The sequence below is a fragment of the Chaetodon auriga genome, chromosome 1 (assembly GCF_051107435.1).
Source record: "Chaetodon auriga isolate fChaAug3 chromosome 1, fChaAug3.hap1, whole genome shotgun sequence".
In the NCBI taxonomy this organism is placed as follows: Eukaryota; Metazoa; Chordata; class Actinopteri; order Chaetodontiformes; family Chaetodontidae; genus Chaetodon; species Chaetodon auriga.
The window spans coordinates 4,191,548-4,209,670 of NC_135074.1; the positions used below are offsets into that span (position 1 = coordinate 4,191,548).

Here is an 18,123-nt window from a genome sequence, read left to right on the forward strand (position 1 = left end):
CTACCACAACTGAAATAATTACAACTCATTCAACAACACCAACCACTACAAAAATGATTACACCTTCTAAAACAACTGAAACAGCTACAATTCAACCATCAACAACTGCTATGACAGAAACCACTACATCTTCGACCACATCTGAAACAACAACTACAACACAACCACCAACATCTACTATGACTACAACAACCGCCACACCATTGACCACACCTTCAAGCTCAACTACAAACCCCTCAGTAACACATACAGAACATATTACTGAAACACCTTGTGTGGAAACATTATGCTACTGGTCACAGTGGATAAGTTCAGACTACCCTGAATATGGTCCTGAAGGTGGGGACAATGAAACCATCAAACACATCATTCAGAAAGGATATAACATCTGTGTGAATCCAGTGACAGTGGAGTGCCAGGCTGTGTACTACCCAGGGGTGCCCCTAGATCAACTGGGACAAGATGTAACATGCAATAACCAAGGACTCCTGTGTGAGAACAGCTTACAGTATCCCCCCATATGTTTAGATTATGAAATAAAGGTAAAGTGTTGCAAGGCAGTGCAATGCAGCACAACACCAAAGTTTACAACCATTACTTTCACAAACACGCCAACAACACCACCTCTTTCTTCAACCTCTACACACTCTACCATAATTAAAACAACCACACCTGAGCCACCAACAACAACAGCTATATCTTCAACTAAAATTCCAAGTACAGCACCTTCAATCACTATAATCACAACACCTTCTACCACAACTGAAACAACTACATCTCAGCCACCAACTGGTACTACAACCACTACACCTTCAACCACAACTGAAAGAACAACAACAATGCTGCTAACCACAACAACCACTATGCCTTCTACCACAAGTGCGACTACAACTGCAACTCAACCACCAACTACTTCTACAACCACAACAGCTTCTACCACAATTGAACTACCAACAATTCATTCAACAACACCAAACACTACAAAAGCCATAACACCTTTGACGACATCTGAAACAACTACAACTCACCCAACAGCAACTACCAGTACTACAACTTCTGCACACACAACTGAAACAATAACTAAATCTCAGCCACCTACAACCACTACACCTTTGACCAAAACTGAAACAACAACTCCGCAACTAACAACCACTGCATCTTCTACCACAACTGAAATAACTACAACTCAGTCACCAACAACGACTACTACCAAAGCAACCACTGTACAATCTACCACAACTGAAACAACTTCAGGTCAGCCGCCAACAAATACTACTACTACAACAACCGCAAAACTTTTGACCACCACTGAAGAAACAACTACTTCTCAGCCACCAACAACCACTGCAACTTCGACGACAACTGAAATTACTACAACACAACCAACAAGAACTACAACAACCACGACACCTTTGACCACACCTGAAACAACTACATCTCAACCACTTACAACTGCAACTTCTATGACAATTGAAACAACTACAACTCAGTCACCAACAACCACTACTATGACAACCACAACACCTTCGACCACACCTGAAACAGCAACTACTTCTCAACCAGCTACAACCAGTGCAACTTTTACCATGACTGCAACAACAACTACATCTCAGCCAACTCCAACCACAACACCATCTGCCACAACGGAAATGACTACATATCCAACAACTACTACAACAACTACTACAGCATTGACCACAACTAAAAAAACAAGTACATCTCAGCCTCCTAAAACCAATGCACCGTCGACCACAAGTGAAAATACAACGACATCTCCACAACCAACAACTATTACTACTACAACCACTACACCATTGACCACACCTGAAACAAAAGCTACGTCTATACAAACTACAACCACTGCAACTTCAACCACAACTGAAATTACAACAACACATCCAACAACAAGTAGTACAACAGCCACTACACCTTTGACTACCACTGAAAAAACAACTAAATCTCAGCAACCTACAACCACTACACCTTTGACAAAAACTGAAACAACAACTCCGCAACCAACAACGACTGTATCTTCTACCACAACTGAAATAACTACAACTCAGTCACCAACAACGACTACTACCGAAACAACCACTATACAATCTACCACAACTGAAACAACTTCAGGTCAGCCGCCAACAAATACTACTACTACAACAACCACAAAACTTTTGACCACCACTGCAGAAACAACTACTTCTCAGCCACCAACAACCACTGCAACTTCGACGACAACTGAAATTACTACAACACAACCAACAAGAACTACAATAACCACGACACCTTTGACCACACCTGAAACAACTACATCTCAACCACTTACAACTGCAACTTCTATGACAATTGAAACAACTACATCTCAGTCACCAACAACCACTACTATGACAACCACAACACCTTCGACCACACCTGAAACAGCAACTACTTCTCAACCAGCTACAACCAGTGCAACTTTTACCATGACTGCAACAACAACTACATCTCAGCCAACTCCAACCACAACACCATCTGCCACAACGGAAATGACTACATATCCAACAACTACTACAACTACTACAGCATTGACCACAACTAAAAAAACAAGTACATCTCAGCCTCCTAAAACCAATGCACCTTCGACCACAAGTGAAAATACAACGACATCTCCACAACCAACAACTATTACTACTACAACAACTACACCATCGACCACACCTGAAACAAAAGCTACGTCTATACAAACTACAACCACTGCAACTTCAACCACAACTGAAATTACAACAACACATCCAACAACAAGTAGTACAACAGCCACTACACCTTTGACTACCACTGAAAAAACAACTAAATCTCAGCAACCTACAACCACTACACCTTTGACAAAAACTGAAACAACAACTCCGCAACCAACAACCACTGTATCTTCTACCACAACTGAAATAACTACAACTCAGTCACCAACAACGACTACTACCGAAACAACCACTATACAATCTACCACAACTGAAACAACTTCAGGTCAGCCGCCAACAAATACTACTACTACAACAACCACAAAACTTTTGACCACCACTGCAGAAACAACTACTTCTCAGCCACCAACAACCACTGCAACTTCGACGACAACTGAAATTACTACAACACAACCAACAAGAACTACAATAACCACGACACCTTTGACCACACCTGAAACAACTACATCTCAACCACTTACAACTGCAACTACTATGACAATTGAAACAACTACATCTCAGTCACCAACAACCACTACTATGACAACCACAACACCTTCGACCACACCTGAAACAGCAACTACTTCTCAACCAGCTACAACCAGTGCAACTTTTACCATGACTGCAACAACAACTACATCTCAGCCAACTCCAACCACAACACCATCTGCCACAACGGAAATGACTACATATCCAACAACTACTACAACTACTACAGCATTGACCACAACTAAAAAAACAAGTACATCTCAGCCTCCTAAAACCAATGCACCTTCGACCACAAGTGAATATACAACGACATCTCCACAACCAACAACTATTACTACTACAACAACTACACCATCGACCACACCTGAAACAAAAGCTACGTCTATACAAACTACAACCACTGCAACTTCAACCACAACTGAAATTACAACAACACATCCAACAACAAGTAGTACAACAGCCACTACACCTTTGACTACCACTGAAAAAACAACTAAATCTCAGCAACCTACAACCACTACACCTTTGACCAAAACTGAAACAACAACTCCGCAACCAACAACCACTGCATCTTCTACCGCAACTGAAATAACTACAACTCAGTCACCAACAACGACTACTACCGAAACAACCACTATACAATCTACCACAACTGAAACAACTTCAGGTCAGCCGCCAACAAATACTACTACTACAACAACCACAAAACTTTTGACCACCACTGCAGAAACAACTACTTCTCAGCCACCAACAACCACTGCAACTTCGACGACAACTGAAATTACTACAACACAACCAACAAGAACTACAACAACCACGACACCTTTGACCACACCTGAAACAACTACATCTCAACCACTTACAACTGCAACTTCTATGACAATTGAAACAACTACAACTCAGTCACCAACAAACACTACTATGACAACCACAACACCTTCGACCACACCTGAAACAACAACTACTTCTCAACCAGCTACAACCAGTGCAACTTTTACCATGACTGCAACAACAACTACATCTCAGCCAACTCCAACCACAACACCATCTGCCACAACGGAAATGACTACATATCCAACAACTACTACAACTACTACAGCATTGACCACACCTAAAAAAACAAGTACATCTCAGCCTCCTAAAACCAATGCACCGTCGACCACAAGTGAAAATACAACGACATCTCCACAACCAACAACTATTACTACGACAACCACTACACCATCGACCACACCCGAAACAAAAGCTACGTCTATACAAACTACAACCACTGCAACTTCAACCACAACTGAAATTACAACAACACATCCAACAACAAGTACTACCACGACCACTGCACCTTCGACCACAACTGAAACAGCTACATCTCAGCCACCGTCAACAACTTCAACTTCTACCACAATTGAAACAACTACAGTTCAGCCACCAACAACAACACTTTGCCCTGGTGGACATGATGTGACATGTGGTTGGTCAGAATGGATCAATCTGGGAAAGCCCACACCAGGACCTGATGGTGGAGAAGATGAATCCATTCAGAGGATAATCTCTGCTGGATATCCTGTTTGCTCAGCTCCAGAAGAGGTCCAGTGTCGAGCTGCCCTTTACCCAAGTCTGTCCATGTCACAGGTGGGACAAGTTGTGACTTGCAGTAAAGATTTTGGTCTCATATGCAACAACAAACAGCAAGGGCTTCAGCAAGAGTGTTTTGATTATGAGATTAAGTTCAAATGCTGTGGGTGCCCAACGCCTTCAACTGCAATTCCAACGACAACACCTTCAACTACTGCAAGCACAGCGCTTCCGACCACAACAACTTCAACGCAGCCACCAACTAGTACTACTTCAACCACTGCAACTTCAACCACAACTGAAACTACAACAACACATCCAACAACAAGTAGTACAACAGCCACTACACCTTTGACCACCACTGAAAAAACAACTACATATCAGCAACCTACAACCACTGCAGCTTCTACCACAACTGAAATAACAACAACGACACATCCAACAACAAGTACTACCATGACCACTGCACTTTCGACCACAACTGAAACAACTACATCTCAGCCACCGTCAACAACTTCAACTTCTACCACAATTGAAACAACTACAGTTCAGCCACCAACAACAACACTTTGCCCTGGTGGACATGATGTGACATGTGGTTGGTCAGAATGGATCAATCTGGGAAAGCCCACACCAGGACCTGATGGTGGAGAAGATGAATCCATTCAGAGGATAATCTCTGCTGGATATCCTGTTTGCTCAGCTCCAGAAGAAGTCCAGTGTCGAGCTGCCCTTTACCCAGGTCTGTCCATGTCACAGGTGGGACAAGTTGTGACTTGCAGTAAAGATTTTGGTCTCATATGCAACAACAAACAGCAAGGGCTTCAGCAAGAGTGTTTTGATTATGAGATTAAGTTCAAATGCTGTGGGTGCCCAACGCCTTCAACTGCAATTCCAACGACAACACCTTCAACTACTGCAAGCACAGCGCTTCCGACCACAACAACTTCAACGCAGCCACCAACTAGTACTACTTCAACCACTGCAACTTCAACCACAACTGAAACTACAACAACACATCCAACAACAAGTAGTACAACAGCCACTACACCTTTGACCACCACTGAAAAAACAACTACATATCAGCAACCTACAACCACTGCAGCTTCTACCACAACTGAAATAACAACAACGACACATCCAACAACAAGTACTACCACGACCACTGCACCTTCGACCACAACTGAAACAGCTACATCTCAGCCACCGTCAACAACTTCAACTTCTACCACAATTGAAACAACTACAGTTCAGCCACCAACAACAACACTTTGCCCTGGTGGACATGATGTGACATGTGGTTGGTCAGAATGGATCAATCTGGGAAAGCCCACACCAGGACCTGATGGTGGAGAAGATGAATCCATTCAGAGGATAATCTCTGCTGGATATCCTGTTTGCTCAGCTCCAGAAGAGGTCCAGTGTCGAGCTGCCCTTTACCCAAGTCAGTCCATGTCACAGGTGGGACAAGTTGTGACTTGCAGTAAAGATTTTGGTCTCATATGCAACAACAAACAGCAAGGGCTTCAGCAAGAGTGTTTTGATTATGAGATTAAGTTCAAATGCTGTGGGTGCCCAACGCCTTCAACTGCAATTCCAACGACAACACCTTCAACTACTGCAAGCACAGCGCTTCCGACCACAACAACTTCAACGCAGCCACCAACTAGTACTACTTCAACCACTGCAACTTCAACCACAACTGAAACTACAACAACACATCCAACAACAAGTAGTACAACAGCCACTACACCTTTGACCACCACTGAAAAAACAACTACATATCAGCAACCTACAACCACTGCAGCTTCTACCACAACTGAAATAACAACAACAACACATCCAACAACAAGTACTACCACGACCACTGCACCTTCGACCACAACTGAAACAGCTACATCTCAGCCACCGTCAACAACTTCAACTTCTACCACAATTGAAACAACTACAGTTCAGCCACCAACAACAACACTTTGCCCTGGTGGACATGATGTGACATGTGGTTGGTCAGAATGGATCAATCTGGGAAAGCCCACACCAGGACCTGATGGTGGAGAAGATGAATCCATTCAGAGGATAATCTCTGCTGGATATCCTGTTTGCTCAGCTCCAGAAGAGGTCCAGTGTCGAGCTGCCCTTTACCCAAGTCTGTCCATGTCACAGGTGGGACAAGTTGTGACTTGCAGTAAAGATTTTGGTCTCATATGCAACAACAAACAGCAAGGGCTTCAGCAAGAGTGTTTTGATTATGAGATTAAGTTCAAATGCTGTGGGTGCCCAACGCCTTCAACTGCAATTCCAACGACAACACCTTCAACTACTGCAAGCACAGCGCTTCCGACCACAACAACTTCAACGCAGCCACCAACTAGTACTACTTCAACCACTGCAACTTCAACCACAACTGAAACTACAACAACACATCCAACAACAAGTAGTACAACAGCCACTACACCTTTGACCACCACTGAAAAAACAACTACATATCAGCAACCTACAACCACTGCAGCTTCTACCACAACTGAAATAACAACAACGACACATCCAACAACAAGTACTACCACGACCACTGCACCTTCGACCACAACTGAAACAACTACATCTCAGCCACCGTCAACAACTTCAACTTCTACCACAATTGAAACAACTACAGTTCAGCCACCAACAACAACACTTTGCCCTGGTGGACATGATGTGACATGTGGTTGGTCAGAATGGATCAATCTGGGAAAGCCCACACCAGGACCTGATGGTGGAGAAGATGAATCCATTCAGAGGATAATCTCTGCTGGATATCCTGTTTGCTCAGCTCCAGAAGAAGTCCAGTGTCGAGCTGCCCTTTACCCAGGTCTGTCCATGTCACAGGTGGGACAAGTTGTGACTTGCAGTAAAGATTTTGGTCTCATATGCAACAACAAACAGCAAGGGCTTCAGCAAGAGTGTTTTGATTATGAGATTAAGTTCAAATGCTGTGGGTGCCCAACGCCTTCAACTGCAATTCCAACGACAACACCCTCAACTACTGTAAGCACAGCGCTTCCGACCACAACAACTTCAACGCAGCCACCAACAACTAGTACTACTTCAACCACTGCAACTTCAACCACAACTGAAACTACAACAACACATCCAACAACAAGTAGTACAACAGCCACTACACCTTTGACCACCACTGAAAAAACAACTACATATCAGCAACCTACAACCACTGCAGCTTCTACCACAACTGAAATAACAACAACAACAACACATCCAACAACAAGTACTACCACGACCACTGCACCTTCGACCACAACTGAAACAACTACATCTCAGCCACCGTCAACAACTTCAACTTCTACCACAATTGAAACAACTACAGTTCAGCCACCAACAACAACACTTTGCCCTGGTGGACATGATGTGACATGTGGTTGGTCAGAATGGATCAATCTGGGAAAGCCCACACCAGGACCTGATGGTGGAGAAGATGAATCCATTCAGAGGATAATCTCTGCTGGATATCCTGTTTGCTCAGCTCCAGAAGAGGTCCAGTGTCGAGCTGTCCTCTACCCAGGTCTGTCCATGTCACAGGTGGGACAAGTTGTGACTTGCAGTAAAGATTTTGGTCTCATATGCAACAACAAACAGCAAGGGCTTCAGCAAGAGTGTTTTGATTATGAGATTAAGTTCAAATGCTGTGGGTGCCCAACGCCTTCAACTGCAATTCCAACGACAACACCCTCAACTACTGCAAGCACAGCGCTTCCGACCACAACAACTTCAACGCAGCCACCAACAACTAGTACTACTTCAACCACTGCAACTTCAACCACAACTGAAACTACAACAACACATCCAACAACAAGTAGTACAACAGCCACTACACCTTTGACCACCACTGAAAAAACAACTACATATCAGCAACCTACAACCACTGCAGCTTCTACCACAACTGAAATAACAACAACAACAACACATCCAACAACAAGTACTACCACGACCACTGCACCTTCGACCACAACTGAAACAACTACATCTCAGCCACCGTCAACAACTTCAACTTCTACCACAATTGAAACAACTACAGTTCAGCAACCAACAACAACACTTTGCCCTGGTGGACATGATGTGACATGTGGTTGGTCAGAATGGATCAATCTGGGAAAGCCCACACCAGGACCTGATGGTGGAGAAGATGAATCCATTCAGAGGATAATCTCTGCTGGATATCCTGTTTGCTCAGCTCCAGAAGAAGTCCAGTGTCGAGCTGCCCTTTACCCAGGTCTGTCCATGTCACAGGTGGGACAAGTTGTGACTTGTAGTAAAGATTTTGGTCTCATATGCAACAACAAACAGCAAGGGCTTCAGCAAGAGTGTTTTGATTATGAGATTAAGTTCAAATGCTGTGGGTGCCCAACGCCTTCAACTGCAATTCCAACGACAACACCCTCAACTACTGTAAGCACAGCGCTTCCGACCACAACAACTTCAACGCAGCCACCAACAACTAGTACTACTTCAACCACTGCAACTTCAACCACAACTGAAACTACAACAACACATCCAACAACAAGTAGTACAACAGCCACTACACCTTTGACCACCACTGAAAAAACAACTACATATCAGCAACCTACAACCACTGCAGCTTCTACCACAACTGAAATAACAACAACAACAACACATCCAACAACAAGTACTACCACGACCACTGCACCTTCGACCACAACTGAAACAACTACATCTCAGCCACCGTCAACAACTTCAACTTCTACCACAATTGAAACAACTACAGTTCAGCCACCAACAACAACACTTTGCCCTGGTGGACATGATGTGACATGTGGTTGGTCAGAATGGATCAATCTGGGAAAGCCCACACCAGGACCTGATGGTGGAGAAGATGAATCCATTCAGAGGATAATCTCTGCTGGATATCCTGTTTGCTCAGCTCCAGAAGAGGTCCAGTGTCGAGCTGTCCTCTACCCAGGTCTGTCCATGTCACAGGTGGGACAAGTTGTGACTTGCAGTAAAGATTTTGGTCTCATATGCAACAACAAACAGCAAGGGCTTCAGCAAGAGTGTTTTGATTATGAGATTAAGTTCAAATGCTGTGGGTGCCCAACGCCTTCAACTGCAATTCCAACGACAACACCCTCAACTACTGCAAGCACAGCGCTTCCGACCACAACAACTTCAACGCAGCCACCAACAACTAGTACTACTTCAACCACTGCAACTTCAACCACAACTGAAACTACAACAACACATCCAACAACAAGTAGTACAACAGCCACTACACCTTTGACCACCACTGAAAAAACAACTACATATCAGCAACCTACAACCACTGCAGCTTCTACCACAACTGAAATAACAACAACAACAACACATCCAACAACAAGTACTACCACGACCACTGCACCTTCGACCACAACTGAAACAACTACATCTCAGCCACCGTCAACAACTTCAACTTCTACCACAATTGAAACAACTACAGTTCAGCAACCAACAACAACACTTTGCCCTGGTGGACATGATGTGACATGTGGTTGGTCAGAATGGATCAATCTGGGAAAGCCCACACCAGGACCTGATGGTGGAGAAGATGAATCCATTCAGAGGATAATCTCTGCTGGATATCCTGTTTGCTCAGCTCCAGAAGAGGTCCAGTGTCGAGCTGTCCTCTACCCAGGTCTGTCCATGTCACAGGTGGGACAAGTTGTGACTTGCAGTAAAGATTTTGGTCTCATATGCAACAACAAACAGCAAGGGCTTCAGCAAGAGTGTTTTGATTATGAGATTAAGTTCAAATGCTGTGGGTGCCCAACGCCTTCAACTGCAATTCCAACGACAACACCTTCAACTACTGCAAGCACAGCGCTTCCGACCACAACAACTTCAACGCAGCCACCAACTAGTACTACTTCAACCACTGCAACTTCAACCACAACTGAAACTACAACAACACATCCAACAACAAGTAGTACAACAGCCACTACACCTTTGACCACCACTGAAAAAACAACTACATATCAGCAACCTACAACCACTGCAGCTTCTACCACAACTGAAATAACAACAACAACACATCCAACAACAAGTACTACCACGACCACTGCACCTTCGACCACAACTGAAACAGCTACATCTCAGCCACCGTCAACAACTTCAACTTCTACCACAATTGAAACAACTACAGTTCAGCCACCAACAACAACACTTTGCCCTGGTGGACATGATGTGACATGTGGTTGGTCAGAATGGATCAATCTGGGAAAGCCCACACCAGGACCTGATGGTGGAGAAGATGAATCCATTCAGAGGATAATCTCTGCTGGATATCCTGTTTGCTCAGCTCCAGAAGAGGTCCAGTGTCGAGCTGCCCTTTACCCAAGTCTGTCCATGTCACAGGTGGGACAAGTTGTGACTTGCAGTAAAGATTTTGGTCTCATATGCAACAACAAACAGCAAGGGCTTCAGCAAGAGTGTTTTGATTATGAGATTAAGTTCAAATGCTGTGGGTGCCCAACGCCTTCAACTGCAATTCCAACGACAACACCTTCAACTACTGCAAGCACAGCGCTTCCGACCACAACAACTTCAACGCAGCCACCAACTAGTACTACTTCAACCACTGCAACTTCAACCACAACTGAAACTACAACAACACATCCAACAACAAGTAGTACAACAGCCACTACACCTTTGACCACCACTGAAAAAACAACTACATATCAGCAACCTACAACCACTGCAGCTTCTACCACAACTGAAATAACAACAACAACACATCCAACAACAAGTACTACCACGACCACTGCACCTTCGACCACAACTGAAACAGCTACATCTCAGCCACCGTCAACAACTTCAACTTCTACCACAATTGAAACAACTACAGTTCAGCCACCAACAACAACACTTTGCCCTGGTGGACATGATGTGACATGTGGTTGGTCAGAATGGATCAATCTGGGAAAGCCCACACCAGGACCTGATGGTGGAGAAGATGAATCCATTCAGAGGATAATCTCTGCTGGATATCCTGTTTGCTCAGCTCCAGAAGAGGTCCAGTGTCGAGCTGCCCTTTACCCAAGTCTGTCCATGTCACAGGTGGGACAAGTTGTGACTTGCAGTAAAGATTTTGGTCTCATATGCAACAACAAACAGCAAGGGCTTCAGCAAGAGTGTTTTGATTATGAGATTAAGTTCAAATGCTGTGGGTGCCCAACGCCTTCAACTGCAATTCCAACGACAACACCTTCAACTACTGCAAGCACAGCGCTTCCGACCACAACAACTTCAACGCAGCCACCAACTAGTACTACTTCAACCACTGCAACTTCAACCACAACTGAAACTACAACAACACATCCAACAACAAGTAGTACAACAGCCACTACACCTTTGACCACCACTGAAAAAACAACTACATATCAGCAACCTACAACCACTGCAGCTTCTCCCACAACTGAAATAACAACAACAACACATCCAACAACAAGTACTACCACGACCACTGCACCTTCGACCACAACTGAAACAGCTACATCTCAGCCACCGTCAACAACTTCAACTTCTACCACAATTGAAACAACTACAGTTCAGCCACCAACAACAACACTTTGCCCTGGTGGACATGATGTGACATGTGGTTGGTCAGAATGGATCAATCTGGGAAAGCCCACACCAGGACCTGATGGTGGAGAAGATGAATCCATTCAGAGGATAATCTCTGCTGGATATCCTGTTTGCTCAGCTCCAGAAGAGGTCCAGTGTCGAGCTGCCCTTTACCCAAGTCTGTCCATGTCACAGGTGGGACAAGTTGTGACTTGCAGTAAAGATTTTGGTCTCATATGCAACAACAAACAGCAAGGGCTTCAGCAAGAGTGTTTTGATTATGAGATTAAGTTCAAATGCTGTGGGTGCCCAACGCCTTCAACTGCAATTCCAACGACAACACCTTCAACTACTGCAAGCACAGCGCTTCCGACCACAACAACTTCAACGCAGCCACCAACTAGTGCTACTTCAACCACTGCAACTTCAACCACAACTGAAACTACAAGAACACATCCAACAACAAGTAGTACAACAGCCACTACACCTTTGACCACCACTGAAAAAACAACTACATATCAGCAACCTACAACCACTGCAGCTTCTACCACAACTGAAATAACAACAACGACACATCCAACAACAAGTACTACCACGACCACTGCACCTTCGACCATAACTGAAACAACTACATCTCAGCCACCGTCAACAACTTCAACTTCTACCACAATTGAAACAACTACAGTTCAGCCACCAACAACAACACTTTGCCCTGGTGGACATGATGTGACATGTGGTTGGTCAGAATGGATCAATCTGGGAAAGCCCACACCAGGACCTGATGGTGGAGAAGATGAATCCATTCAGAGGATAATCTCTGCTGGATATCCTGTTTGCTCAGCTCCAGAAGAAGTCCAGTGTCGAGCTGCCCTTTACCCAGGTCTGTCCATGTCACAGGTGGGACAAGTTGTGACTTGCAGTAAAGATTTTGGTCTCATATGCAACAACAAACAGCAAGGGCTTCAGCAAGAGTGTTTTGATTATGAGATTAAGTTCAAATGCTGTGGGTGCCCAACGCCTTCAACTGCAATTCCAACGACAACACCCTCAACTACTGTAAGCACAGCGCTTCCGACCACAACAACTTCAACGCAGCCACCAACAACTAGTACTACTTCAACCACTGCAACTTCAACCACAACTGAAACTACAACAACACATCCAACAACAAGTAGTACAACAGCCACTACACCTTTGACCACCACTGAAAAAACAACTACATATCAGCAACCTACAACCACTGCAGCTTCTACCACAACTGAAATAACAACAACAACAACACATCCAACAACAAGTACTACCACGACCACTGCACCTTCGACCACAACTGAAACAACTACATCTCAGCCACCGTCAACAACTTCAACTTCTACCACAATTGAAACAACTACAGTTCAGCCACCAACAACAACACTTTGCCCTGGTGGACATGATGTGACATGTGGTTGGTCAGAATGGATCAATCTGGGAAAGCCCACACCAGGACCTGATGGTGGAGAAGATGAATCCATTCAGAGGATAATCTCTGCTGGATATCCTGTTTGCTCAGCTCCAGAAGAGGTCCAGTGTCGAGCTGTCCTCTACCCAGGTCTGTCCATGTCACAGGTGGGACAAGTTGTGACTTGCAGTAAAGATTTTGGTCTCATATGCAACAACAAACAGCAAGGGCTTCAGCAAGAGTGTTTTGATTATGAGATTAAGTTCAAATGCTGTGGGTGCCCAACGCCTTCAACTGCAATTCCAACGACAACACCCTCAACTACTGCAAGCACAGCGCTTCCGACCACAACAACTTCAATGCAGCCACCAACAACTAGTACTACTTCAACCACTGCAACTTCAACCACAACTGAAACTACAACAACACATCCAACAACAAGTAGTACAACAGCCACTACACCTTTGACCACCACTGAAAAAACAACTACATATCAGCAACCTACAACCACTGCAGCTTCTACCACAACTGAAATAACAACAACAACAACACATCCAACAACAAGTACTACCACGACCACTGCACCTTCGACCACAACTGAAACAACTACATCTCAGCCACCGTCAACAACTTCAACTTCTACCACAATTGAAACAACTACAGTTCAGCAACCAACAACAACACTTTGCCCTGGTGGACATGATGTGACATGTGGTTGGTCAGAATGGATCAATCTGGGAAAGCCCACACCAGGACCTGATGGTGGAGAAGATGAATCCATTCAGAGGATAATCTCTGCTGGATATCCTGTTTGCTCAGCTCCAGAAGAGGTCCAGTGTCGAGCTGTCCTCTACCCAGGTCTGTCCATGTCACAGGTGGGACAAGTTGTGACTTGCAGTAAAGATTTTGGTCTCATATGCAACAACAAACAGCAAGGGCTTCAGCAAGAGTGTTTTGATTATGAGATTAAGTTCAAATGCTGTGGGTGCCCAACGCCTTCAACTGCAATTCCAACGACAACACCTTCAACTACTGCAAGCACAGCGCTTCCGACCACAACAACTTCAACGCAGCCACCAACAACCAGTACTACTTCAACCACTGCAACTTCAACCACAACTGAAATTACAAGAACACATCCAACAACAAGTAGTACAACAGCCACTACACCTTTGACCACCATCGAAAAAACAACTACATATCAGCGATCAACAACCACTGCCACTCCTACCTCAACTGAAACAACTATAGTTCAGCCACCAACAACAACACTTTGCCCTGGTGGAAGTTATTTGATGTGTGGTTGGTCAGAATGGATCAATGTGGGACAGCCCACACCAGGACCTGATGGGGGCGATGATGAGTCCATTCAGAGGATAATCTCTGCTGGAATTCCTGTTTGCTCAGCTCCAGAAGAAGTCCAGTGTCGAGCTGCCCTCTACCCAGGTCTGTCCATGTCACAGGTTGGACAAACTGTGACTTGCAATAAAGATTTTGGTCTTATATGCAACAACAAGCAGCAAGGGCTTCAGCAAGAGTGTTTTGATTATGAAATTAAGTTCAAATGCTGTGTGTGCCCAATGCCTTCAAGTGCAATTCCAACGACAACACCTTCAACTACTGCAAGCACAGCCCTTCCGACCACAACTTCAACGCAGCCACCAACAACTAGTACTACTTCAACCACTGCAACTCCAACCACAACTGAAATTACAACAACACATCCAACAACAAGTAGCACAACAGCCACTACACCTTTGACCACCACTGAAAAAACAACTACATATCAGCCACCGTCAACCACTGCAACTTCTACCACAACTGAAACAACTACAGTTCAGCCACCAACAACAACACTTTGCCCTGGTGGACATGATGTGACATGTGGTTGGTCAGAATGGATCAATCTGGGAAAGCCCACACCAGGACCTGATGGTGGAGAAGATGAATCCATTCAGAGGATAATCTCTGCTGGATATCCTGTTTGCTCAGCTCCAGAAGAAGTCCAGTGTCGAGCTGCCCTTTACCCAAGTCTGTCCATGTCACAGGTGGGACAAGTTGTGACTTGCAGTAAAGATTTTGGTCTCATATGCAACAACAAGCAGCAAGAGCTTCAGCAAGAGTGTTTTGATTATGAGATTAAGTTCAAATGCTGTGGGTGCCCAACGCCTTCAACTGCAATTCCAACGACAACACCTTCAACTACTGCAAGCACAGCGCTCCTGACCACAACAACTTTAACCCAGCCACCAACAACTCGTACTACTGCAACCACTGCAACTTCAACCACAACTGAAATTACAACAACACATCCAATGACAACTAGTACAACAACCACTACACGTTTGACCACCACTGAAAAAACAACTACGCATAAACCACCGTCAACCACTTCAATTTCTACCACAACTGAAACAACTACAGTTCAGCCACCAACAACAACACTTTGCCCTGGTGGACATGATATGACATGTGGTTGGTCAGAATGGATCAATCTGGGAAAGCCCACACCAGGACCTGATGGTGGAGAAGATGAATCCATTCAGAGGATAATCTCTGCTGGATATCCTGTTTGCTCAGCTCCAGAAGAAGTCCAGTGTCGAGCTGCTCTTTACCCAGGTCTGTCCATGTCACAGGTGGGACAAGCTGTGACTTGTAATAAAGATTTTGGTCTTATATGCAACAACAAGGAGCAAGGGCTTCAGCAAGAGTGTTTTGATTATGAGATTAAGTTCAAATGCTGTGGGTGCCCAACGCCTTCAACTGCAATTCCAACAACAATGCCTTCAACTACTACAAGTACTCTTAAAACCACTTCTCCGTCTACAACAACCAAAACAACTCATCTCCCTACTACTATCTACAAAACCAGTGCACCTACAACTGAGTTCATTGTAGTGACTGGGGTGGCCACTCAACCAGCTTCTCAGCCACAGATTTGCCATTGCCTTCATAATGGTACCCGTTTCCCTCCTGGTAAGTTCTCATTAATAAATACAACCTTTACCCTGCAGCTAAGTCTCATTTATGGAGCAGTATTGTAATTGTCAATTTCAAAATTTAGTTTTCTCCTTTTCAGCAATGACAGCTAAATAGGTACAGTAGAATGGAATTTGTGGCATAATTAACCTAAACCCGTACCAGGCTTGTGCTCCGATAAAGTAACAAATATCCATACTTGTAAAATAAATAATGGATTGTAAGAGCACAAAATATACACTCTGCCTGCATATGCAAAAACCTTCTTTGCACTTTCACTCAGCAATATCAATCTAACATAATCTTGCTGAGCACATAAATAAGTTGGCCAGATACTTACTTTCATATGAGACCGACAGAATTTTATTGAGCAATTAATGTCATCGATAAAGGAAAATTGTTTATAGTTTTGGGGTTAACTGATATTGCTCTTATGAGACCCATTGACATTGGTACATCAAATTCAAGGCAGGAAACACAAGCAGTCAGACAGTTACAAAGGTTGGAAAGACACGTCTGCTTCGCTATACTTGTACAGAAATGGAATCTATCATTTGATAATATAGCTAGTTTGGTCACAAACAGGACAAAATGTTTACACAGGTTTTTCAAGATACATATTTGTACCACTAAATCCTGTCTATGCATGTAATATCTGCAGACCATACGCTGTATCTTCTGTGAAGCATATACACCAAGAGGTGGGGGGTTATAGGTTATGAAGCACAGTTAAGAGACTGTGACAGTTTCCTCAGTTTTGGACTCTTGGTCTGGTTCTCCCTGGTTCCCACAAAGGTCATTGCTGTCAATCCGCTCAAAGGCACAGGTCACTATGTTGCTGTCACATTTTGTCACAGCTGGTCATTTACAAGCTGAGTGGCAGATGAATCACCATCTTCAGAGTAATAATAAGAATAAGAATAAGAATGATATTCTTGCAGAGAGAGTGTCCAGCTGCTCATTCATCTGTCAAAGAGAAACTTTAGTGACAACCAAACTAAATGTATAAAACAACTTGGCAACACTAATTGTTGTAAAACAATATGTAAGAGCATACAAGTGTATATATATCTGTTGCATATACACCGTATAATGCATACATCTTCTTGATCTGTAATACACTCTCCAATATATGATATCACATTTTTGATTTGTGATTTCTTTTTTCAACCATCTTCTTGTACTTCATCTTCAGGCTCAATAGTCTACAATGAGACAGACCATGATGGCTACTGTTACATAGGCTACTGCAATGACAGCTGTCAAGTCGTACCCAAACACCATCAGTGTCGTACACATGGGAAAGAGTGTGTTAATGTAAATCCT

General features: G+C 44.0%; 1 protein-coding gene across 1 annotated transcript in view; it reads left to right on the forward strand.

Annotated features, from left to right (window-relative positions):
* Positions 1–18,123, forward strand: part of LOC143324247 (mucin-5B-like) — a 50,533-nt gene that overhangs the window by 21,929 nt on the left and 10,481 nt on the right. Inside the window, exons 28-46 of the mRNA XM_076736585.1 lie at positions 4,177–4,298; positions 4,678–4,812; positions 5,380–5,514; positions 6,082–6,216; positions 6,784–6,918; positions 7,486–7,620; positions 8,194–8,328; positions 8,902–9,036; positions 9,610–9,744; positions 10,318–10,452; positions 11,020–11,154; positions 11,722–11,856; positions 12,424–12,558; positions 13,126–13,260; positions 13,834–13,968; positions 14,542–14,676; positions 15,130–15,264; positions 15,715–15,849; positions 16,303–16,454. Coding sequence (XP_076592700.1) covers positions 4,177–4,298; positions 4,678–4,812; positions 5,380–5,514; positions 6,082–6,216; positions 6,784–6,918; positions 7,486–7,620; positions 8,194–8,328; positions 8,902–9,036; positions 9,610–9,744; positions 10,318–10,452; positions 11,020–11,154; positions 11,722–11,856; positions 12,424–12,558; positions 13,126–13,260; positions 13,834–13,968; positions 14,542–14,676; positions 15,130–15,264; positions 15,715–15,849; positions 16,303–16,454 — 2,569 coding nt within the window. The remainder of the gene's footprint in view (positions 1–4,176; positions 4,299–4,677; positions 4,813–5,379; positions 5,515–6,081; positions 6,217–6,783; positions 6,919–7,485; positions 7,621–8,193; positions 8,329–8,901; positions 9,037–9,609; positions 9,745–10,317; positions 10,453–11,019; positions 11,155–11,721; positions 11,857–12,423; positions 12,559–13,125; positions 13,261–13,833; positions 13,969–14,541; positions 14,677–15,129; positions 15,265–15,714; positions 15,850–16,302; positions 16,455–18,123) is intronic.